This window comes from Saccostrea cucullata, unplaced genomic scaffold, assembly GCF_032062105.1.
Source record: "Saccostrea cucullata isolate Sc308-1 unplaced genomic scaffold, CSIRO_AGI_Scuc_v1 ctg3024, whole genome shotgun sequence".
Taxonomy (NCBI): Eukaryota; Metazoa; Mollusca; class Bivalvia; order Ostreida; family Ostreidae; genus Saccostrea; species Saccostrea cuccullata.
In genome coordinates this window covers 26,639-54,315 of record NW_026933788.1, presented here as the reverse complement: position 1 = coordinate 54,315, position 27,677 = coordinate 26,639, and the positions used below count along the sequence as shown (strand labels likewise).

The window sequence follows — 27,677 nt, the reverse complement described above, 5'->3', positions numbered from 1 at the left end:
AAATCGATACTATTGTAAAAAATGATATTTCTGTGATGAAATTCAAAGAAATTTTAGGAATGTGTGATTTACAAGAAAACACAAATATTTCAGTCATTCGAAGTACTCTACATGAACTGAAAGGATCTTATGTCAAACGTGTCGGAAATGCTTTCCAGTTCCTTCACGACTTTATTTTGGAGATAACGACTCTGGTGTTTGGTGTTGATTGTCCACAAGACGATGCAGTACAGCAGACAGTGGTTTTCTGAGACGTCGAGTGAGGATAGAAGACGATACAGAAGAGGAAGACCGCGATCCCTTCAATGTTTACCTTCCTGAAGAGTATATTGATGATCTTGTGGACAGGTTTATCATTGACATGCAAACAGAACATATTGTAGATGTTCTACTCAATCCATGTTTAAGGAAAGAGAGCGTCATCAACTCTTTTAAGGAAAAAGTCAATTGCAATGCGAAAAGCTTGTAAAAATTAAATGTGAATTAGATAGATCGGAATTTCAAAAATTATTTGAAAGATCTTTTCACAAGATTTGATTTCCTTTATTCATTTAAAAGTGAAATATGCCCTTTGGTCGGATTTATTGTATTTTGTCATTCTGACATTTCTCTATTTTTCATAAAAAGTATACCAGAAACAAAGTTGAAAGAACATCCTATATTCTCTGCTATATGTGTGAATGGTGATTTAAACCTATTAAATTACCTCAGTGAAGATTACAAAAGAACCGCAATGAAAGAAATATGGGATGACTCTTTGCCTATTCATGTTGCTTCTGTTTTTCATAATTTTTCAATAATTGAAGAATTAGTAAGACTTGGTGCTGACATAAACACGTTTACAACTGATGACAGGTGGACTTCATTATTATTAGCTGTTGCAAATGACGAGGATCATTTCAAAGAGGCGGGAATGGATATAAAGACCGGAGAAAGACGCAATAAAACCATTATTTGTTTATTGGGCTACGGTGCCGACATCAATTTATGTGATAGTGATGGAGTCAGTCCTCTTTATATAGCTTGTCAAAATGGACATGATAGCACGACACAACTGTTACTTAACAACGGAGCCGACATCAATTTATGTGATAAAGATGGATTCTGTCCTCTTTTCGTAGCTTGTGAAAATGGACATGATAACACGGTACAACTGTTTCTGAACAACGGTGCAGACATCAATTTATGTGATAAAGATGATTCGTTCCTCTTTATGTAGCTAGTCAAAATGGACATGATAGCACGGTACAACTCTTACTGCAAAACGGTGCCAACATCAATTTATGTAACAACAATGGAGCCAGTCCTCTTTATATATCTTGTCAAAATGGACATGATAGCACGGTAAAACTGTTACTGAACAATGGTGCAGTCATCAATTTATGTACAAACAATAGAGCCAGTCCTCTTTGTATAGCTTGTCAAAATAGACATGATAGCACTGTTCAACTGTTACTGAACAACGGTGCTGACATCAATTGAGGTACCAACAATAAGCCAGCCCTCTTCATCTAGCTTGTCAAAATGGACATGATAGTACGGTACAACTCTTATTGAACAAGGGTGCAGGCATGAATTTGTGTAACAAGAATGGAACCAGTCCTCTTTATGTAGCTTGTCAAAATGGATATGATAGCACAGCACAACTGTTAATGAACAAGGGTGCAGACATCAATTTATGTGATAGTGATGGATGCAGTCCTCTTTATGTAGCTAGTCAAAATGGACATGATAACACGGTACAACTTTTACTGAACCACGGTGTTGACATCAATTTATGTGATAAGGATGGAAACAGTTCTCTTTGGATTGCTTGTGAAAACTCACATTGCAGCACTATCGAACTTCTACTGAATTCAGGTGCTGATGTAAATTTGTGTAATAAAGGAAACTGCAGTCCGCTGTTCCTAGCATGTTTCAATGGCAATAAAAGCATGGTTAAACTTTTATTGAACAAAGGGGCAGACATCAATTTATGTGACAACGAGGGAACCAGTCCACTCTACATAGCCTGTGAGAATGGACATTACAGCACGGTCCAATTATTATTAGAAAAAATGCTTGTGTCAATTTATGCAATAAAGACAATAAGAGTCCATTGTGCATAACATACTTATATAGTCATGACAGCATTGCTGAACTTTTACTACAATATGGTGCAGACTTTTTATTCTGACGATGGATTCAGTGGTTTCTCAATACAAAGTGCGTTTACATTATTTCTGAGATATGGAGCAAAAGTCAATTTTAGCTTTGATTATAAATTGCAAAAATGAGCAGGATACTATCATGAAGAATTAAAGCTTTTTTCAAAAAAAGAAATACATAAGAGGAAGAAAGCACATGATGTATCCTTCATTTCAACATTTAGATATATCGACGACGTATTATCAATTACAAGTATCAATATTTATTTTCATTTATATGTCGACTTGTTATTTCCTAGTGAATTTGAAATCGAAGACACCACAAAATCTGTTACTTCTGTTTCATGTTCGAATGTTCGGAAATTATATTATATTTTTCAATTGCATAGTTAGCAAATATAACCTTTCATGAATGGGTTTAATTTAACAGACATGTTTATACCAAGTGATGGTCTGTTTTGTACTTAATTTGACAAAAGACTGTTGCCTCTGTCCATTGAAAAAAAACATGACAAGTATGATCGATCAAAAGGGTATGTTTTCTCATTTTGGGCACCTGAGTCTACTCCTGTAGTGCTTGAAATTCGGGTTTATGTTTGGTTTTCAGATGTTTATTGCTTTTAAAAATTTGTGTGGATTGTTTGTTTTCTTTTAAATTTAGTAATTACTGCCGTACTGTTAATCGCCAAATTTTCTGTGACAAATGATTTTTTTAGATGGATACTTGGAATGTAAAAGCGAGATGGAGATATTGTACTTAAAAGAAATTTTCTCTAGAGTATTTTTTATTGTTCATATTTAATAATAATTATTTTATACGCAAGAAATATTTTTTGTTTCTAAGAAAACACAAAAAAGTTTTTTTGAATAAAAGGTATACGTATTAACAGTAATTTATTAAGCTAAATTGCTTTTTAATGTCATATGGCTTTCTTTATTTTTTTGAACTACTGCTAATTAAAGATTTAAGTTATAAAAAAAAAATCAGATTAATTAAACGTCTTGTTTCAAGAGAGCAAAGTTTTGCGGCTATATAAATCTTTTTGTTCTTGTAAGCAGCAAGGGAGCTGTCGTTATTTGATATAAAGATTAAACATTGCACTGTATTTCTGTTATATGTAAATTTATTCTGTGAGACGGATAATGATTATTTATTTGGGTGTAATTAGGGGCTTTATTTATCTTAACCCTATACAGGCGACACATTAGTACGAACTGTTATGTTTACAACATACAGGTGTATTCTGTTGATTAATCAAAATTCGTTTGGACCAATATTTTTTTTATTGTCTAAAGATTATATGTTCGGGGGGAATAAATATCAAATATTCCTTATTCTCGTAATTGCTATTTATTGGATTACTAAAATTCTTGTAAGCTTGATTACTGCTGATTTCTTCATGAATGCAATGGTGGAAAAGAAGTGTATAAAATAATGATCTTTGAACGTATGAATTAAAAAAATATTAAGCTTACGATTTGTTTCTCACTAATAATTTTTACATGAGATAAAATTTGATAAAACAGCAAATTACATAAAGTTATTTAAACAGCCATGTCCATTGATTCCTCTCATACACTTTATTCAATGAAAAGGATGAGTGCACATGATCTTTAGTTGGGCCTCAGTGTTTACGCAAAAAAAAATACAGAGTTCATAAACATTATGTTTTACAGGTGAACATTTTTTTCATGATTTATTTTTTTAAAAAAGTGTCAATTCGTCGAAAGTTGATTTGTGTGCTGCCTTAACATGTCCGCGAAAAATACTACATACACTGTATATATTATATCCTTCAATTTATTTATTTTCGCATTACGTACATGAATAGGTCAAAAAGCACACAACCCAAATGTTATTTAAGGCAAAGTACATATACAAGATCAATCATACCATAAATTACACGGTGTATAGGCAAAACGGACCCTTTTCGTGAAACGGATACTTTCCGATAAAAGCAACAGACACTTTCCGTTGAAACTACCCTCGAACCAACACATGTTCAAGAATTCATGTGTTTTGAAATTTAAATCTTAGGCAAACCAGTAAATTATACATTCCACGGAACGTGGCTGACGTTGATCTTGGACGTGAAAGTCAGTTTTGTTTTCATTTTACGGAGATAGCCTCTAAATAGCATTTTTTCTGTCGTACATCAGTGGTTCATCAATATTGATAAGTCATTTGGACAGACTTTTGTGAATAAATTGGCTGTGTTACCAGTAGCATTTGGGCGTATTATTTAGAGATATAGATTTCAATATGTGTGCGTTTTGATGTTTTTGTTTTCACTGTGTTTTAGATTTTAAAAAAGTAATTTTTGGCGAAGTTTTATAGTAACGGACACTTTATAATTTGGAAAAGGGCACGTTCAGCTCATCGCTTATTAAACGTAAATTTCTATGTTTTAGGTCCTGATCAAATCTCAAATCTCTGGACAGTTACTCCGTATGAAATACATTTATAAATTATTATTTTAACAACAGGTCTACTGAAAAATTGGATATAAAAAGAAATATTACCCCGATATAACTCAAACCCTATCAGAATAGATGGATCATATCTGTTCAAAATAAATTCGTTGATAAATAAAACCCGTTAGATTTCACAGTTTATATTCTTGATAATGTATATCAAGATATTTAAAATGAATCATTTAATGCGAATTATATTTTTCTTTCTATAAAATTAAAATATATAATTATGTATTCATACAAATGATGTTACTTTATATATATGTTACACTCATATAATTATCTATTACTGTGGCCAGCTTTAAAAATTGTTTGCTTGACCTCTCCGCATCTTTGCTAGCCTAGAGTTTCTGATACGCTTCTCTCCTCATAAATGAGTAGCCTGTCAGAAACCCTTGGTTAGCGAAGATACCTGTGAACTTAGTCCAACTCAGGCCCTTTTTAACTTCCAGAAAATCAAAGCATAACTTTTTATGTAATCTGGTAAATATATTTAAGAAATTACGCATTGAAATCGAAAATTTTTGAGAATGCTTTTCTCACCCATACCTATCCACCCTTTTTTCATTTTGAGTGGGAAAAAGGTAAGAAAACATTATTTTGAAGGTGGCAAGAAATGTTCATTTTCAAGATATACAATTTGAAATAACATTATTAAAGAGAAGTTCTATTAGAAAATAAATTAATACCGGTGTTTAGCGATACACCTTTGTCTCGCATTTCATGACATTTTTAGGATAAAAGACGGTATCAAATATTAAATTCACACTCGAGCCCCCCCCCCCCCAAATAAAAAAAAAAACTTAATTCACTTTTGTTAGTATGAAATGTTGTATGTTGATCCAAAGTAAACTTGGTAAAATACATATACAGTATTGGGTGGGGTAACTTTTTACACGTTTAATACACGTTAAAAATTTATCCTAACCCCCCCCCCCCTTTAATTTTTAAAAGATGCAAGTTTTTCAAGTTTTTTTTTTCCTTCCGTTATTATTTTCTCTTTATAATCATTCTTTGCATGTATATCCTCCTCCTTATATTAAGTATCTTGATCATTCATCTATTTTTTATATACCCCCCTTTTTCTTTCACGTGTATAACCCAGAGCAGCAAGAGTGAGAGGGAGAAGTATCCATAATAAAATTTTACATAATAAACAAATATACAGTAAAAGACTATTCTCTGAAAGAGGGGGCACTAAGACCTTATAAAAAATTGATAGATTAAAAGTGCATGTTTAACTTTTGTTTATCCGTTATTTCCTGATTATGGCAACGAGCACACGGCGGTTGTGACCAGTCGGCAGGAGATGCTCACTCCTCCATGGCACCTGATCCCACTTCTGATGTTTCGGAGGTCCGTGTTTGCTCTGCTCTTATTTTGTATATTTGTTTATTGGACGTTGAGATTGAATACTGTTCGTTATTTCCATATCTACCTCAAAGTCAAATAACAATACAAGAATAGAAAGTATAGTTTGGTTACAGAACTTCTCCTCTGGATATGTAGGAGATTTCTGACAAGTCAAATAAAAAAGGGAGTTTTAAATAAATAGTCTAATTAGTAATATGTGAGATAATTTTTCAAATGATAGCTTAACTGAATAGCATCTGAAAAGGTCCGGTGCCAGAAAATGCATTTATTAAAATTACTGCAATGCTTCATGCTTCATAAGCATTGCTGGGTTTCTTATATTCACAAGAACACATCAATATTCAACTTATAGTATAATATTAACGATTTAACGCAAAAATCTACAATTGGAGGGGCCTTCGTCTGCGCGATGGCTTGTTTGGTCAAATAAAAACGTTTCATGAGCTAAATAGGAAAATGCATGGCAATAAACAATAGCTTACTAAGGTAGATCAATATCGCTGATATTCCGTGGAAGCAAAATTACACTCACTAACCCTTTCCTTTTTCTAAATGAACTCATTTTTGTCGAAGACTCCATTGTTTTTTTGAAAATTTAGCAGAAAGTATCCGTTACTTCTGCTGAAAGGGTCCGTTTCAGCGGAAAGGGTCCGTTATGCCTATACACCGTGAATTAGAGTGTTCCTAAAGCACAAAGTGGTTTATCACTATATTTCGCTACATTTCAGTCGTATTTGTCCTCGATTTCATCAGATTACAGATTTGCTATTCATGGCGAAAGTCATGGTGTGTAAAATTAGATATAAATTTGAAATACATTTACATTTTAAAAATTTTATTATATTTTCTGCTCATACTTTTAATAACGCAACCCCACTTTTTTAAAAGGAAGCTATGTCTTTTACATAGCAACGGGGATTGTGTTTGCTTTCACCATAGTCTATAGCTAAATCTCAATTTCTCTCACATTTACGTGTAATGCTTGGAAATACTTTCAATCCTCATTGAACTAGGAATGTTGAATACAAAGTAGAAAAAAATCATTTTAGTATGAATAGTAATGGATATGCAATATTTCTGTTTTAACCTTTTCGCTGCCGTACCGATTTGAAGTTCAAATTACGTACAGTGCCGTGAAACTTTTATTACGTTAAATCGATGACGTAACGTTACTGTGACGTAACAAACAAAGTTGGTAAAGGTATAAAACGTTTTCGCCATTCGCTTTTTGCAGAAAATGGTTTAAATACAGACAATAAAGAATAAATTCTACAAAAGGCCAAGACCCTTCAAAAATATATTTACAATGCAAGCAAAATTTATGCACAAATAATATATTTTCAGTAGATTAGGTAGGTGGGTTTTATTATTTTTTTAGTAAGAAAAATAATTTAACGTTACGTCAAGAACCTGTAAGTCAAACAAATAAACTGCATAATAATGAACGGAATACGAGTAAAATATAGTATATGCAAATGCAGTGGCATTGATACACAGTTATAAATACATGTAGTTAGCTATTCATACGTTTTCCTGATTTATCGCTGTAAATTCTATCGTACTTCTTCTTTGTTCATTTCTGTTTATATTTTTTATCGTAGACTTTACATTAGGACGGTCCTTACATAAGTAATACATGTATGTCAAATGTACTCAGCCCGTATATGCAGAACTACATGTAGCTCTCCGAAAATACATATATTGAAATACCGGTCTATCAAAACATTTTTTCTGAGAGCTACAGTTCTGCAACTAACGCGCCCTGTACAAATGGTTTATAGGTCGATCGGACCCCCCCCCTCCTAAAAAGAAAACCCTAAATTGTTCTCGAAAATCCTAATTCGTGCGTGTGTGTGTTGGGGGGGGGTAACTTGGTTAACTTTTCCGAAAAAGAAACCAAGAACATTGCAGAAGTGCTTATAGGTGTGTAGGGGGGGGGGCAACTTGTATCAAAATAAGAAAAAAAAAAAATTTTCTGTAAACAAACTAAACTCAGAAAAAGTACACCTTCCTTTGTAGACTCACTCCTTTCCCTGAACCACTCATATTGCTATGAATTATGTTTCTTATATTTGTTCACACGTTTCTGTTGATCTTTTAATACTGTCACTTTTTCCATTCGTGTTCCTAAAAATATAACCTGGAATACACGACTAAGACGTAAGTTTCTTCGGGATATTTCGTCGTCATTTCACCCTTGACCGGAAACTCGGATGCAATCAATTGATTATTTGGTTCAATCAAATAAAGAGGTGTAAACGTTTAGGTTCATTTAAAAACTTACTTCATCATTTTTCGACAGATTTTATTAATTAAATCACGGCCATTTGCTTATGTAATAATTTTATCTCATAGTATAGTAATGATGTTTTTTTAAATATTGATTTTTTAAAAAATACATCACAAAAAAAATCGCTCGCATAGCTGTTAGAAAATAAATAATATACTACTACCAGTTTAAGTAAAGCTGAGATCTCGAGAAAATCAAGACCTCAGAGGTATTTGTCGGGGAATGGTGGGTAGGGGACTTGTCCCAATTTCGGCAGACATAATATCTTTCCTTCCCTTTGATTGTAAATACCTACCATAATTCTTTCATTAATTTAATAGTGAGATATGATCTAACAGGAGAGGCTAGCGAAAAAAATTCTGACCCTGGCTACCCCCCTCCCCTGCCGGCAATTAAAATTGATAATTCGCGCCGAAAAGAAATTAAATCTCTGTTGATCTTTTGATCAAACAGAATGGAAAGAATTCGATTAACTAGTTTTTATTTAACAAGACAAATGTAATAGCGATAGAAACTTGAGAGAGAGAGAGAGAGAGAGAGAGAGAGAGAGCTCGCTTCACCGAACATGCCGAAGTCAAAGAGTCACTTCGTATTCCCGAGAAGTTTTAACATTTTGTTTACATCATTTTTAAATTTGATTTTCGCTTTTTTACGGAAAAATGGAATAAATAATTGCAATACATGTATATACCTGGAAGGATTAAGTTTGAAATCGAATTTAAAACATAATCCCTGCCAACTCAAAATACCACTGTCGGCACATGTATGTATATAATGACTGTTTTGATGTTTTTTTAAAAGAATAATTTTTTCTGTGTTACATGTACAATACACATTGAATATTAATTTACACATACTGAAAATACTAACTAAGAATTTGATTTTGGGAGAAAGGGTCCCGGGGGGGGGGGAAGCTGTTAAGCATACTGAATGGCGAACGTATATTTAGTTACTTGAAGGAAGGTTTTTTTCCTTTGTAATGATACACTTTATTTACGTGATGTAGAACCAAAAATTCTATTGTATTAAATTTTAAACAGTTTGTCTTTTCTAAAGTTTAGAATCACACTAACAATTTAATTCGCTCTACAAATATTTAATTAACTGAGTATCTGTAGTACTATTCATAATTCTCAGACATATATATAGATCTAGCATGTTTGTGTTTATTTTTTCTTTAAAAACTTGTTTGACATATTTTTTTGTGTATTCTTGGCGTGTAAAATTATATTCATCTATTAACGATTTTTTGTCGTCTTTTATATTATAACGAAACGCGCTCTAAGTATTGTTTAGGGATATTGCCCTTATTTAAATTTAATATTTTAGCATCGTTCTACTTACATGTATGTTCTTAATGTATTTTTTCCAGGGAAAAATGGATAAAGTAACAGCGAAGTTATAATAAATAATAAAAATATATTTTCGAAGATACTTTTTGCATTGAAATAATTATTCTTTAAACACGATATCTTAGTTATTTAATTAAAAAACGTGTTAATCCTTCCATCAAAAAGATAAGTCCTTTCACTTCGGAGTTCCAAATAAAAAAGACTGAACGATAAGTGAACGGTGAACGCAAATAAACGGAACGAAGAGCAACGGTGAACGTTTTGTGAACGGTGAACGCGAGCGCACGGTAAACGGTGAACGCAAAACTGTGAACGGAGAGCGAACGGTGAACGCACGCTGAACGAACGGTGAACGAACGGTGAGGAACGGAAAAATGGGAAAGTAAAACGTTTCAGGGACTGTATTGTTTATTGCCATGTATTTTCCAATTTAGCTCATGAAACGTTTTTATTTGACCAAACAAGCCATCGTGCAGACGAAGGCCCTCCAATGTAATTTTTGCCTTAAATCGTTAAATTATACTATAAATTGAATATTATAACTATCATAGTGATAAACCACTATGTGCTTTAGGAACACTTAATTCACGGTGTATAGGCATAACGGACCCTTTCCGCTGAAAGGGCCCCTTTCAGCAGAAGTCACGGATACTTTCTGCTAAATTTTCAAAACAACAATGGAGTCCTCGACAAAAATGAGTTCATTTAAAAAAAGGAAAGGGTTAGTGAGTGAAAATTTTGCTTCCACGGAATATCAGCGATATTGATATACCTTATAAGCTATTGTTTATTGCCATGCATTTTCCTATTTAGCTCATGAAACGTTTTTATTTGAAAACAAGCCATCGCGCAGACAAGGCCCCTCCAATTGTAGATTTTTGCGTTAAATCGTTAATATTATACTATAAGTTGAATATTGATGTGTTCTTGTGAATATAAAAACCCAGCAATGCTTATGAAGCATGAAGCATTGCAGTAATTTTAATAAATGCTTTTCGGGCACCGGACCTTTTCAGATGCTATTCAGTTAAGCTATCATTTGAAAAATTATCTCACATATTACTAATTAGACTATTTATTTAAAACTCCCTTTTTTATTTGACTTGTCAGAAATCTCCTACATATCCAGAGAAGAAGTTTGTAACCAAACTTTACTTTCATTTTTCATTGTTATTTGACTTTGAGGTAGATATGGAAATAACGAACAGTATTCAATCTCAACGTCCAATAAACAAATATAAAAAATAAGAGCAGAAAAACAGGACCTCCGAAACATCAGAGGTGGGATCAGGTGCAATGGAGGAGGGGCACCCCCGCCGACCGGTCACAACCGCCGTGTGCTCGTTGTCATAATCAGGAAATAACGGATAAATAAAAGTTAAACATGCACTTTTAATCTATCAATTTTTTATAAGGTCTTAGTGCCCCCTCTTTCGGAGAATAGTCTTTTACTGTATATTTGTTTTTATGTAAAGTTTCATTAGGGAATTCCCCTCTCACTCTTGCTGCTCTGGGTTAACACGTAAAAAAAAAGGGGGGTATATAAAAAATAGACGAATGATCAAGATACTTAATATAAGGAAGAGGATATACATGCAAAGAATGATAATAATGTAAAATTAAAAACCAACGCAAAAAAAAACAAAACTTGAAAAACTTGCATCTTTGAAAAAATTAGGGGGGGGGGGGGAAATTTTTAACGTGTATTAACGTGTAAAAAACTACCCCCCCAATACTATATATGTATTTTACGAAGTTTACTTTGGATCAACATACAACATTTCATACTAACAAATGTGAATTAAGTTGTTTTTTTTGGGGGAGGGGGGGGGGGGGGGGCTCGAGTGTGAATTTAATATTTGATACCGTCTTTTATCCAAAAAAAAAGTCATAAAATGGAGCAAAGGTGTACCGCTAAATACCGGTATTAATTTATTTTCTAATAGAACTTCTCTTTAATAATGTTATTTCAAATTGTATATCTTAAAATGCTTTTCTTGCCACCTTCAAAATAATGTTTTTTTACCTTTTTCCGACTCAAAATGAAAGAAAGGGTGGATAGGTATGGGTGAGAAAAGCATTCTGAAAAAATTTCGATTTCAATGCCAAATTTCTTGAATCTATTTACCAGATTACATAAAAAGTCATGCTTCGACTTTTAGGAGGTTAAAAAGGACTTGAGATGGACTAATTTTAGAGGCATCTTTGCAAACCAAGGGTTTCTGACGGGCACCCCTTTATAAGGAGAGAACGATCAGAAACCCTTGGTTAAAAAGATGGGGGGAGAGGTCAAGCAAACAATTTTTAAAGCTGGCCACAGTAACAGATAATTATATGAGTGTAACATATATATATATAAAGTAACATCATTTGTATGAATACATAATTATATATTTTAATTTTATGAAAGAAAAATTTAATTTGCATTAAATGATTCATTTTAAATATCTTGATATACATTATCAAGAATATAATCTGTGAAATCTTACGGGTTTTATTTATCAACAATTTATTTTGAACAGTTTGATCCATCTATTCTGATAGTGTTTGAGTTATATCGGGGTAATATTTCTTTTTATATCCAATTTTTCAGTAGACCTGTTGTTAAAATAAAAATTTATAAATATATTTCATACGGAGTTACTGTCCAGAGATTTGGGATTTGATCAGGCCCTAAAACATAGAAACTTACGTTTAATAAGCGATGAGCTGAACGTCCCCTTTTCCAAATCATAAAGTGTCCGTTACTATAAAACTTCGCCAAAAATTACTTTTTTAAAATCTAAAACACAGTGAAAACAAAAACATCAGAACGCACACATATTGAAATCTTTATCTCTAAATAATACGCCCATATGCTACTTGTAACACAGCCAATTTATACCCAAAAGTCTGTCCAAATGACTTGTCAATATTGATGAACCACTGATGTACGACAGAAATAATGCTATTTAGAGGCTATCTCCGTAAAATGAAAACAAAACTGACTTTCACGTCCAAGATCAACGTCAGCCACGTTCCGTGGAATGTATAATGTACTGGTTTACCTAAGATTTAAGTTTCAAAACACATGAATTCTTGAACATGTGTTGGTTCGAGGGTAGTTTCAACGGAAAGTGTCTGTTGCTTTTATCGGAAAGTATCCGTTTCAACGAAAAGGGTCCGTTATGCCTATACACCGTGTAATTTATGGTATGATTGATCTTGTATATGTACTTTGCCTTTAATAACATTTGGGTTATGTGCTTTTTGACCCATTCATATACGTAATGCGAAAATAAATAAATTGAAGGATATAATATATACAGTGTATGTAGTATTTTTCGCGGACATGTTTAGGCAGCACACAAATCAACTTTCGACGAATTGACACTTTTTTTAAAAAATAAATCATGAAAAAAAACGTTCACCTGTAAAACAAAATGTTTATGAACTCTATTTTTTTTTGTGTAAACACTGAGGCCCAACTAAAGATCATGTGCACTCATCCTTTTCATTGAATAAAGTGTATGAGAGGAATCAATGGACATTCATGAAGAAATAAAGAAGTAATCATGCTTACAAGAGTTCTTAGTAATCAATTAATTAGCAAAAAACGAGAACTTGTAATGAAAATATATTTAAGTTTAATCTAATTTAATGTAAACTTTTAATTTAAACAAAGCACTTGTATTTGTTATCATATCTTAAAATCAGTTTTTATTCACTCAGTACATTATATTGCAAAAATACAAACAATCTTTTCGCTTGAACAGAGGTACAAAAAACTTATTCATCCAGTACAGTGGATAATCGATTATTCACTAGGCCTATAGATTTAAAAACCGTCAATACCGATCTCAAATATCATCAATGGAGTCTAACGTAAATATTTCCTATTACACAAATTATCAAGATGTACCAAAAGGATTATTTGTAGGAACCATGCATGTTCTGGATATTTTCACCTGATTTATGATTAAAGAAACTGTAAGTATTTATATAATTGGAAAAAATAGGGAAATAACTCACATAAAATCTGCAAAGCAAAACGTTTATTGATCAGGTACAGCTTTAAACGATGAAAAAAATCAATAACTACCGCCATTTTACTAGAACGTGTTTTAACGGAGAACTATAAGAATATACAAAGTAGGAAAGTATAAGCAACTTTTTTGATACATGTTTATAATAAACACAGTTATATGATGTGATTCTCTTGGTATATATATCGCCTACATCCACTTTTCTTTGCAGACCTTCGAATTGTTTATCTAGAAAACATGGAAAATGAAGGCGATCCACACTTCAATAAACATGTCGTCTGAAATACTGTAGTGGTGGGATATAATACGGTGTTTCTAATTTTACTTTGTTAAGGATTTAATCATTTTTGTAAACTTTAAGCCATCGTGACATTTATTTCACTTCATTTATATCAAACACACGTACAGTGCCTGAATATTTATAAACTATTCACCTTGAATTTAAAAGTACCATGAAAGATAACTTTCTAACAAACCATGAAATTTTAGACACGTGATATTAAAAACGTCTACAGTACGACATATCTGATTAAACATAACAGGCATATTGTGTATTAATATTACAATTTCTAGTTTTTTCTCTCTGTGATATATAACTATTTGAAAATTAGCGGAGTTAATGTCAAATCAATTCTACCGGGATATAATTCAGGCAGGTCAATAGGTCAGGAGCTAAGTAGGCCTAATATGCATGCAAATCTATTGCATATCTGTCTCTGATTCTGCGGCTAAGTAGGCAGAATATGCATGTATATCTCATGTGGCTGCCATTTTTTGACGTCAGTGGGCAAAGACAATTGAAAATTTGGATAGGAATCCTCGTGTAATTTAAATCTTATTATACATTTCTAAAGTCTCAATCTACAATTCTATTTTACAATGAAATAGAAATATAACGAATCACTGTCTAATTAGTATAGTATGCACTGGACATCTTCCGTTATGCAAATTATCCCATGTTTCCCACCAATGTTGATGCCATGGCATACTATACTAGCTAGAAAATGATTCCTTAAACAATCTTAACAAAAATATAGCATATCTGTTACTATTCATACTGAATTGATTTTTTTCTACCGTAATTTCAACATTCCTAGTTCAATGAGGATTAAAAGTTATTACAAGCATAAATTGTTAGTATGAGAGAAATTGAAATTTAGACCTCAGTGAAAGAAAACACAATCTACAGTTGCTATATAAAAATGTATCTTCCGTTTTAAAAAGCGGGTCGCATTATTACAAAGTATCAACATACATAAAATTTTTAAAATGTAAATTTATTTCCAATGTATGTCTGTTTTACTCACCATGACTTTCGCCATAAATAGCAAATATGTAATCTGATGAAATCGAGGACAAATACGGCTGAAAATATAGCGAAATCTCACTATAATAGTGATTAACCATTATGCGCTCTTTGGAACACTCTAATTTGTGGTATGATTGATCTTATATTATGTACTTCGCCAATAATAAAATTTGGGTTATGTGCTTTTTTTAATTGATTCATATACGACATGCGACTATGAATATATTGAAGGATATTATATATGTAGTGTAGTAAGGATAAGACTTTTACCTATAAAACATACAGTTTATGAACTCTGTAATTCTATATTGCGTAAACATTGGGGCCCAAATCCTATAGCTTATGTGCACCCATCCTATTCATTGAATAAAGTGTATGAGAGGAATCAATGGACATAGCCATTTAAACATCTTTATGTAATAGGCGGTTTTACAAAATTTTATTTCATGTAAAAATTATTAGTGCGAAACAACTTCATAAGTTTAATATTTTTTAATTGATATGATCAAATATCACGATTTTATACACTTCTTTTTCACCATTGCATTCATGAAGAAATAAAGAAGTAATCATGCTTACAAAAATTTTTAGTAATCAATTAAATAGCAATTACAAGTATATGTATACTTGTTATGAAAATATGTTAAAGCTTATGCTAATGTAATGCTAACTTTTAAACAAAGCACTTGTATTTGTTATCATATCTTAAATCAGCTTTTTAGCTCACCTGAGACGAAGGCTCAATTGAGCTTTTCTGATCAAAATTTGTCCTTCGTCTGTCGTTGTCGTTGTCGTCTGGGCCAATGTCAACCAAACTTGTCACAAAGTATCCTTGGGTGAAGGGAATTCAAGTTTGTTTAAATGAAGGGCCATGCCCTTTTCAAAAGGGAGATAATCATGAATTTGTTAAAAATTAATGGCATTTAAAAAAAATCTTCTTCTCCAGAACCCCTTTGCCAGGAAAGATGAAACTCATGTGAAATCATCCTCAGGTAGTGTAGATACAAGTTTGTTCAAATCATGACCCCCGGGGCAAGGGTGGGGCCAAAATGGCCGACCCAAATTTTACACAGGGATATATTGGGAAACCTTTTAAAATCTTCTTTTCAAGTACTTCAAAGCATTGATTAGTGATATTTATATGGAATCATCCTTAGGTAGTGTAGATTCTAGTTTGTTCAAATGATGAACGCCTGGAGGGGGGGGGGGTGGAGTAAATTCAAGCCTGTTGTGCTCAGGTGAGCACTGTGGCCCTGGGACTCTTGTTAGGTCACCTGAGTAAACTCAGGTTACCTATTGCTATCCGTTTTCGTCCGTCGTCGTGCGTTGTGCGTCGTGCGTTATTATTTGAACATTTTCAGCTTCTCTGCAACCACTGAACCAATTTGAATCAAATTTGGCAAAAAACATCTATGGGTAAAGGGGAACAAAAATTGTGAATTTCATGATCCCTGCCCCCCTGGGGCCTGAGGGGTGGGGCCAAAACCACCAAGAATAATGCAATCTTTAAAAATCTTCTTCTTTACTCCTGGACATTAAGCAGTCAAACTGTTTGCATGATTGTAATTAGCAATGAGTCTTCTACCAAAATTGTGAAATTCATGGCCCTGGGGTCAGGGGTTCTGGTGCTAGGGCGGGGCTCACTAAGTAGGTAGTGAAAATGCATTATTTCTTTGAAAATCTTCTTCTCTGCTCCTGGATATTAAATTAACTAACTAAGTACGTTGTTATGATGAACAAGAGTGCCTCTACCAAAATTGTGAATTTTATGTCCCCAGGGTCAGGGGTTCTTGTGTTAGGGTGGGGTTCTAATGATTATATAGTGAAATGCATGAATTTTTGAACATCTTATCCTTTGCTCCTGGTTAATATGCCAATGATATAATTACATATTTAAGACCAGGGTTTATTTTATTTTCAGTTTTACAAACCCTCCGCTCAAGGTTTTGAATTTTCAGAAAAAAAATTTAAAAAATTCTTTCCGATGTCAAATTTAAGTCGGGATTGAGATTTCAAACTTACGAACTCGCACTTTCGGTTTTATCTAGATGAAACGGCGGGTAAACAAAGCTAGATCTGAGAACTAGAAGATAGCTTGGTTTAGTGTAAAATTCATCGATACGAGTGTCATTCAAAACGTTTCACCCGTTAAAGGACAAATAAAATGCTGACGACTTTGTTGCACAATGACATGCTGGTGAGATAATTATGTATTCGTTTCAAAAGTATCTGTCACAGACAGTGTCTGTAAATTATTTTCCTCCCCCAGGTTTGTAAACTGCCCGTGGTAGCTATTGCATATTGCCAGAGACATTGTTTAGGTCTCTGTTATAGCTTACAGTCTAAGCATCATTCTTCAGAAAAGGGTTGCTTATGCATCAGATGTAATGAATAAAACTATGGGAGAAGTTAAAGTCCATTCGAGGAAGAAATAAACAATAACCTGAAGAAATAAAAAAAAATCAACTATTAAAAGGCAAGAATATACAAATATATACAGGCATGTAGTATCATTTGTATCACCCTACTCCCCAATACTCCCTGTCTGTTTTATGATAGGAATTATAATTTTAGGCATCAAGTAAATTTTAGAACAATGAGTCAATGTCTACACATCCACCTAACACATTTTTAAAAAATGAAGATATATTTAAAGACTTTTAAAGAGTTGATTTTTAAAAAATATATTTTGACCAACGTCACAAAATTTATATACAGTCCCTGAAACGTTCTACTTTCCCACCTGAACGGTGAGCGAACGCTGAATGAACGGTGAACGAACGGTGAACGAACGCAGAGCGAACGGTGAACGAACGGTGTGTGAACGCTGAACGCAACTTAGTGAACGATGTGTGAACGGAGAACGGTGAGTGAACGCAGAACGCGAACGGAGCGCAAACGGTGAACGGTGAACGAACGGTGAACGCAAGATGAAAAATTTATTCGGATTGCCTCAGATTTTTTCCTTGCATTTAAATTATTCTGTTATATTCTAATGTTAGATGCTAATATATAAATAAACAATAAATAAATAAGTGAATAAATAATTGAAACATTTTTTTCTGCACATACGTTTGATGTTTTAAATCAATATTTTAATAACACGATTTTTATTGCCGTAAAACATGTGTGTTTGTTACCGAACACCTGTCGTATAAAAGTTAAAATTAATTTACTAATAAAATAAATCTGCTTATTCTTTTGACTATTAAAATAATGTGGACTTCAGAGGAGAAAACTACTATACTTACAGAATGAATTATTAGATTCAAACTAAATAATATATATTTCGATGTCACGGCGATTCCGTGTAAAATACCATTTTTTTTTATTAATTTATAAAGGTCTGTTGACATATTGCACCATTCACTCGTATTAAAAAATTTTATGCAATAATATTATATATTTATTAGTTATTTTTAATTTGTCTGGTTATTTTCTAAGCTAAGTTTTACATGTAAATGTATATCTGAAGACATTTCCCGACCATGATTATACTCGGACAAGATAATGGATAGAAGCATTCAAATTATTTGTGATAGATTAAAGTTTCAGAACTAAATAAATAATAAATATGTTGTCATAGTTTTTATTTAACATAACAAATGTAATAGTGATAGAAACTTGAGAGAGAGAGAGAGAGAGAGAGAGAGAGAGAGAGAGAGAGAGAGAGAGAGAGAGAGAGAGAGAGAGATTTGTTGCATCGAATAAAAATTCATATATTATTTTTTTTTTTTAATATTCCAGGCAGTCAAAGTAATCATTTTTTTTATTAACAAATCCATTTGACAGTAAGCATCGTTTTTTTTCACGTTCAAACGATTCACTCCAAGTGCACGTGCTTGTCCTGTCAATCAAAATAATTCGACACAATGGAGGTGTTTAAATCTCGCTTCACCGAACATGCCGAAGTCAAAGAGTCACTTCGTATTCCCGAGAAGTTTAAACATTTTGTTTACATCATTTCTAAAATTGATTTTCGCTTTCCTACGGAAAAAATGAATAAATAATTGCAATACATGTATTTACCTGGAAGGATTAAGTTTGAAATTGAATTTAAAACATAATCCCTGCCAAATCAAAATACCACTGTCGGCACATGTATGTATATACATGTAATGACTGTTTTGATGTTTGTATATATATAGAATATTTTTTTCTGTGTTACATGTACAATACACATTGAATATTAATTAATATATACTGAAAATACTAACTAAGAATTTGATTTCGGGAGAAAGGGTGCCGGGGGGGGGGGGGGGCTGTTAAGCATGCTGAATGGCAAACTCATATTTAGTTACTTGAAGGAAGGTTTTTTTCCTTTGTAATGATACACTTTATATACGTAATGTAGAACCAAAAATTCTATTGTATTAAATTTTAAACAGTTTGTCTTTTCTAAAATCTAAAATCACACTAACAATTTAATTCGCTCTACAAATATTTAATTAACTGAATATCTGTAGTACTATTCATAATTCTCATACATATATATAGTTCTAGCATGTTTTTGTTTTTTTTTTCTTTAAAAACTTGTTAGACATATTTTTCGTGTATTCTTGTCTTGTAAAAGACTTGGATTATTATTAATCTATTAACGATTTTTTGTCGTCTTTTATATTATAACGAAATGCCGCGCTATAAGTATTTGTTTAGGGACATTGCCCTTATTTAAATTTTAATATTTTAGCATCGTTCTACTTACATGTATGTTCTGTTTTCAAGGGAAAAATGGATAAAGTAACAGCTAAGTTATAATAATAGAAATATATATATCGTAGATACTTTTTGCTTTGAAATAATTATTCTTCAAACACGATATCTTAGTTATTTAATTTAAAAACGTGTAAATCCTTACCATAAAAAAAATAAGTCCTTTCACTTCGGAGTTCCGAATGACAATAAAGACTGAACGATAAGTGAACGGTGAACGCAAGGTGAACGCAAACTAAACGGAACGAAGAGCGAACGGTGAACGTTTTGTGAACGGTGAACGCGAGCGCACGGTAAACGGTGAACGCAAAACTGTGAACGGAGAGCGAACGGTGAACGCACGCTGAACGAACGGTGAACGCACGCTGAACGAACGGTGAACGAACGGTGAGCGAACGGAAAAATGGGAAAGTAAAACGTTTCAGGGACTGTAACTGGCCCAAACTGGCAGATGATGAAATAAGCAATTAAATGTTCTACTTTCCTATTTGTAAGCATTACTTGTCCAGTGGTAAGGAGCCTGTTGGGATAGCATAAAAAGAATGTACAAATGTTGATAATTGATTTAGCAAAAATTTTTTGATTTCTTTCTCCTTCGGTACTTTTTTATTCTCATGTTCATAACTAAAACTAAACATAAAAAAATGCTGACCTTATAATGAAGAAAGGGGTCTCTTTCAAAATAAATAATTTCAGGCCCGCTGGGTCAGGGGTACCAGGAGGGTACTATGACTAAAAATAAATAAATGCTTTGAAATCTGCCCTTTGATAAGCAGTTGTGCCTCTTTCAAAATTTGTGAATTTCATGGCTTTTGGATTAAAACACGAACCAAATACAATCGCTGGAAAGTTGTTAATGATACTCAGGTGACCTATAAGGCCCGTGGGCCTCTTGTATTCACTCAGTACAATGTATTGCAAAAATAAAGTCGATCTTTTCGCTTGAACATGGTTATTTAAAAAGCCTATCCATCCAGTACAGTGGGTATTCGATTATTCACTCTAGATTTAAAAACCGCAAATACCGATCTCAAATATCATGAATGGCGTCTGGCCTACATTTCCTCTTACACACATTATCAAATGTACAAAATGGATTATTCTTATGAAACCATGTTTTGGGTATTTTTGCTTGGATTATGCTTTAAGAATCTGTAAGTATCCTGGTAGTATAAAAAAGTAGGGAAATGACTCATGTTTAAGTCTACAAAGCGAAATGTTTATTGGTCAGGTACAGCTTTAAACGATGAAAATAAAAATCAATAACTACCGCCATTTTGCTACAATATTTTAACATGGAGAATTATAAGAATATTCAAAGTAAGAAAGCATAAGCAAGTTTTTTTATACATGTTTATAATAAACACAGTTACATTTTGTGATACTCTTGGTATTCACTTTAGAGAAGTAGACAGGCTATCGCCTACATCCACTTCTCTTAGCAGACCTTCGTGTTGTTATTTGGAAAACATGTAATTGAGGGCAGCCCACATCTCAACTAACATGTCGTCTGAAATACTGTAAAAGTGGAATATATTGTGTTGTTTTTAATTTTACTTTGTTCAAAATTCATAATATTCTTGAAACTAATACCATCGTGATTATTATTTCATTTTATTTATACCCAATCAGGCATAGCGCCTGAATATTTATAAATTATTTATTGTGAATTTAAAACCAACAAGAATGGTAGCTTTCTAAAGAAAAAACAATGAATTTTAGACACGTAAAAATAAATTCGTCTACAGAATATCAGATGATACGAAACAGACGTGTTATATTAACAATTTTAACATAAATATAGTATTCACGTTACTGTGCAGATTAAAATGATTTTTCTACTGTAATTCACCAATCATAGTTCATTATGGATTGAAACTAATTTCAAGCATTAAGTGTAAGTGAGATTGAGATTTAGATCCTTGGAAAAGCGCACACAATCAGGTCCATGGTCGCTATGTTAAATATGTAACTTCCGTTTTTCAACAAATGTGGTCGCATAATTAATAACATCGGCAGAAAAAACAATATTGTACAATTATGGACTCTTCTGGTGTTGAATATGGTTTGTTATTTACCTGAAAAATATTCATATTGACCGAGGCGAGTAACAAAGAATAAGAATAACAAACCCCATTCAACACCAAAAGAGTCCATAATTGTTTTATTTTATGATGACATCATTTTCCTCTGCGATCTTCCATCGTTGAAAATAAAAATAAAGTCTCCATTTTGTAACCTCCGTGATTTCCTTTCTGAGTTTCGCTATGTTTAAGACCAAATATTAATGTCCAAATGTTAAAAAAATCCTAAAATAGGTTTGAATAATTTGTTTTCCTGCTCAGATACGTAGCTCTCTGCGGCCGTTGAAACCATTGTTTACAATTTTGTTTGATTTTTAGATTGTGACGTCACAATGCCGTTGCACGCGCAATGCCTCTCCGGTGAATACGACCTAAAATCCGGTGAATATACAGTGTTATGAATTGTTTGCGCTTGTATAGATTATATAGGGAATATATATAGACCTTATAATAATATGATATATTATATTATGATAGCAAGCTTAGAGGAGAATTGTAGAAGGGGATGTAGAGTGATTGAGGGGGGTTGTAACATGATCTGATGGCGAGCTAAGAGCCCCACATATTTGTTTCGTTTTTATTAAAGTAAAACTATATATCTTTATGGTTAATATGACTTTAAACTTTAGTTTTAAAAATAAAAAATAAAACTACTTAAAAACCATCAAACTTCAGAGAGAGATGGTTCTTATACGTACATGTAGTAATGTACATGTATTACGTATGGAGGAAAATCCTGTTATGTCGCATATTAATAATTAATATCATATTGATTAACAGATAAATAAAAAAAAAACAATTATAACAAATAAGATAAAGCATTCAAAATTCGGCCTGCTTCAATGAAAGGACCAATTGAGTTGCGGCCAATTTTTGACCCTTGCGTCAATATGTGTTTCTTGTATATGTAGTGCCTATGGTAGGGAATTACCGCCAAAAAATTATGTATCTTGCTTTTATTCTTATTCTGCCTACTTCTTTATGCTTTGTTATTATTGTAATTATATGTCACTTTATTGTTTTCATATTTGTCTTTATTACATTTCACTTTGACTTCATTTTGCCTTTAGTTCTATGTTGCTTTATTCTTGTAAATTCATTCTACTTTCTTTTGAATTGATGCAGTTTCTTAAATGATTATCTCTTCTATGAGCGTGAATTCAATCAGACATAATATAAAGCATATTCAATGAAGACGAATACAAAGTGTCACAATTTAGTGCCGCATTATAACGCTAGGTGGCAGGGTTGTTCGCTACGTGTGTTTGTAAAACTAAGTACATGTAAGCAAACCCGGGCCGGGATTATTCGAGATTTTCTACCTTAATACTTTATCAATCGAGCTTAAATTTTTAAATGATGTGTGTTATAAGTTCAGGTATGTACCCGATAATGCCATTCCCTCGTAGCGAACAACCCTGCCACCTAGCGGTATAATGCAGTACTAAATTTTGACAACTTGTATTCGTCTTCATTGAATACGCTTCATTCTATGTGTGATTGAATTCACATTCGTAAAAGAGATAATCATTTAAGAAACTATATCAGTTAAAAAGAAATACAAAGTAAAATGAATTTACAAGAATAAAGTTACATAGAAGTAAGGGCGAAATGAAGAAGGATAGAAGTCAAAGTGAAATGTAATAAAGACAAATATGAAAACAATAAAGTGACATTTAATTACAATAATAACAAAGCATAAAGAAGTAGGCAGAATAAGAATAAAAGCAATATACAAGGTGTCCCAAAACATATGTTACACTTTTAAAACGTTATAAAAATTTTATGTCTCAAGTTACAATAATGAAATTTAAAGTATATAATAAAATTGTTATAATTTTTTTTTTGTGAAGCATACGGTTGCCACAATTTCCTTATTAATCATCAATACTTTTTCCTTAGAATATCTTGTCATTTATCAGCATGTTAATTATAAATGACGTCCATTAAATTGAAATAGTTTGAACACAATCCCTGAGGTTTTCATTCAACAAGCTGTAAAAACAACATATATTCTAACAGTTTATCTTCAAATACCTTCATTAACATGTAAATTAGAATTATGTAGAGGACCTTCAGAACAAGATGTTGTTTTATTATGGTACTAATGACTGAAGTAGCAATTTTAGACCGATAATAAATAAAAATTTTACAATTTCTACCAGCTCTTCGTCTGATGGTTCCATATCAAAATATGATGACGACATTAGGACATGGTTATTACTTGATTCTTAAATAAAAAGTTCTCAAAAAATTGTCAGTCAGATTAAATGTATGGTATTACATTAGAAGTTGAAAAAATATCTTTCTAAATGCTATTAATTTGATAAGGTTATAGGTGATATAAAGTGTAACATATGTTTTGGGACACCCTGTACATAGACTTTTGGCAGTGATTCCCTTCCGTAAGTGCCATACGCGGATATTTTAAAACATCAGTGTGGCAAAACACTTTGAAAAAGAATTCTGCATTTTAAAAATGTTTTTCAAAGTGCGTTAAAATTGGGACAAAAGCAAAGCACATTAATTTTTTTTTTCTTTTTTCAAAGTGTGTTAAATTTGGAACACACTCAATGCACTTTACAATTGGGACAGTTAACGCACTTTGAACATTTTACATGTAAAAAAAATCTAGACTAAGAATTAGGTAATTGAAAGATTCATTTTCATTATAATATTAACAATTTTTGAAGAACGTTTCATTTGTACATGTAGTCATTTAACCTTATTGAGAATATGGAGAAGAAGGATATGGAAATAACGAACAGTATTCAATCTCAACGTCCATTAAACAAATATACCTGCCGACCGGTCACACCCGCCGTGTGCTCGTTGTCATAATCAGGAAATAACGGAAAAAATCCGTGGTCAATTCAGTGTATAAATAATGGACTAACAATTGGTATGAAAAACGTCAGTCAGCATTTCATTCTATGATAAATTGTATTTGCTGACAAGGTCTTTGTATCGACCATAAAATTTACGAAATGATGACGTTAAACGAGACTGTTGATATTCTTGTTTCATCAACTTGCTTGTCAATAATTTACCTCGTTTAAGAAATTGTTCAATCGTAGAGCATGCCCTTGCGTATCGAATCAACTGAGATATAAATGCTCCGTATGCAGGTGATGAAGGTATATTGCTGCATAAGTAAGGGAAGTTGACGATAGAAAAGTTAAAGTCATCACGTTTATCATATAGCTTGGTTGTTAGATTACCATAAGTGTCTTTTTCAAGTAAAATATCCAAGTATGAAGCAGAAGTGTCGGACTCTGTGGTATCTTTTATCTCAAGCTCACCAGGATATATCGTGTCGACGTAAGAATGGAAATTATCATTATTAATTGACAATACGTCGTCGATTTATCTAAATGTCGAGTTGAAGGCCACAGCAAGTGTTTTCTTCTTTTCACGTAAAAGATTTTGCATAAATTCTGCTTCATATGAATATAAAAATAAGTCTGCTAAAAACGGAGCGCAATTTGTACCCAAGGGAATTCCAATAGATTGTTGGAATACCTGGTCTCCAAAAACCACAAAGATATTGTCAATCAGAAACTCAAGCATCTTCTTGATGTCAACTTCAGAGTACTTATGTGTGCAATCAGAAACTGTTTTAACAAAATAATCTTTCAAATGACCAATGACGAGGTAAGTAAACTGACGAGTTCCATTTTTGTTTAAGAAGCAGCTGTCAGTGATATCAAAAATCCTGGATTTTAATTTGTCATGGGGATTTGTTGTGTATACGCGGGTATGTTAAGGCAGCACATGGACCAGAATTCGGCGAATTAAGACTTTTTTATAATAAGGTTACACTAATAAATCGGAAAAGTCAAGCTTAAAACTTTTGTTATAATTATGCATTCTATAGACTTCAATGGGACTATTACTACATGAAGCACTTCACCACGACGTCACTACGTGACGTCTATAATTAGAAAATATGTCTTAATGAAAAAGTAAAAAGTTCAACACTACCTTGGGGATAATTCATTTCAATTTGTAGTAATAATTATGTTAAAACATCTATGTACCATGAAAAGTGCTGCTAGAATCCTACTCTCCTTACGTAAACCATACGATTCTAGCAGCACTTTTCAAAAACAATTGAATAAGAACTTTAGATAGAAACAAAAATTAAGTTTCAAAGTGTGCGGCGTAGTGTTGAACTTTTGCATCTTATTAGTAACGAACGACAAAGGAAAGGATGATCGGCAAGTAAACACCCTCCCTACTTTAATTCTACGAAGAAATTGTAAAAATATATTACCATACCTTATTCATAAGCTTTAATCCCACATGAATCACACATGATATTCATTCTAAAGCTTTTAAACTCCGTTTTCTTGTGTTTGTTTACATGAATTCTCGTTACGTTTCACTTTCACTCTGCTACTGCATGATCAACAGTTATGACGTCACGGATTTTGTATTTAACCCCTGTGATAACTACAGAAACCCAGAAACGACAAAATTCTGTTCGTATAATGCCTCTGCATATTTTGAATGATTTTTACGATCTCAAATCAATCTTATATATCGATAATAAGAAATTGTTATCTCAAAATTTCACGTCATATAGCTTACTATGACGTCATATAATATAGGCAAGTAGAATATTTGGTTGTAACCTCAACCTACCTGCGTAAAGTTGAAAAGTCGTAAGTTTTTATGGTGTTGATTTTTGTAAAGTCTTGTGATTTCAAATTGTCCAAAAGTTCTTTAGAATTTTTAAGTATCCACATCTGATTTACACCACTTCTTGAATATATAGTTGTGCAATACTCTTGAAGGTTTTCCTTCACTACTGTCAAAATTTTAGCGAAAAGTAACGAAAGAGGCTTGGTTGAACATTTACTGGAACTTTCAATGTATCTATGTTTGTAAGGATTCTTATGAAGGTTCGGAATCCAATATATATAAGGTAGTTCAAATTCATTTTGGCTCTGTGGAATATTAAAAGTATTCAAAACTGACAGGTGATTTTGAAGAATTTCTTCCTTAGAAAGAGAAGTTTATGTATTAGTAGGCTTACCACCAGTAGAATTAAATCCAAGTTCTTCTAGAATGCAATATATATAATGAGCCTTACAAACGAAGACAATGTTGTTACCTGCTTTGTCGGCAGGAACCAGTACGTACTGATCGTGTACTCTATCTAATTTTTTTTTCACTTCTGGTTTATTGAACACAGAAGGATAGATGGTTTTTATTTTGCCCCTCAATCTTTTAATACGTGACTTTAACATGGATCTGATACATTTAATCCATTCTGACAAGGTGTCAATGTCTTCTTTTTCATATCTAGCCCATCGTCTGGCGTAATTATCAACAGAATCCATAATATTTATGAAATTCCGACGCCAGTTGAAGGATCGGGGTTCCCTATACTTAGGACCTTTTAAAATAAGTGATCTAAGGTCCTCATTACGAACTATTTTTACGTCACCTGTAATAACGTGTCCAGCAGGACTATTGTTATAGGACGAAGAAGAACATGAACACGAAAGGGGATTATTTTTCAGATAGTCGATATCCAGGCCATGTAAAGTGTTTTTGTAATTGAAAAGTTTGGAAGCAATGGTCGATGTATATTTGTAGGAAATACAAGGCGTAGTCTTTAACTTGAAATATGGTGGAATACAAGACTGGACCCTTTTGTGATTAATATTACTTATATTAACCGCGTCAATTCCCTTATTGGCATATTGAAGTTTAATTAAGGAAAAGACGGATTGTTTTAGCTGCATTTTCTTCCGTGAAACGTGCGGGTTTAAAAAGCCTTTGATGTGCAATATCCATTATCACAGAACCGAGCCTATATTAAGGTGTCGAGGAATCTAAATTTGGATGTTCCTTGGTCTTTTCAAGAAGACTATTTAAAAGTTTCAAAGGGACAGGG

The 27,677-nt window shown here is 32.7% G+C and overlaps 1 protein-coding gene across 1 annotated transcript; it reads left to right on the top strand.

Annotated features, from left to right (window-relative positions):
• Positions 1–1,571: 1,571 nt before the first annotated feature.
• Positions 1,572–2,108, top strand: LOC134239343 (ankyrin repeat domain-containing protein 29-like). Its single transcript, XM_062721505.1, has one exon. It carries the CDS (start codon positions 1,572–1,574, stop codon positions 2,106–2,108), a length of 537 nt encoding a protein of 178 aa, XP_062577489.1.
• Positions 2,109–27,677: the final 25,569 nt, after the last annotated feature.

Excerpts from the sequence above, each read along its gene's own strand:
- LOC134239343 (XM_062721505.1), top strand. The coding sequence starts at position 1,572 with ATGAATTTGTGTAACAAGAATGGAACCAGTCCTCTTTATGTAGCTTGT.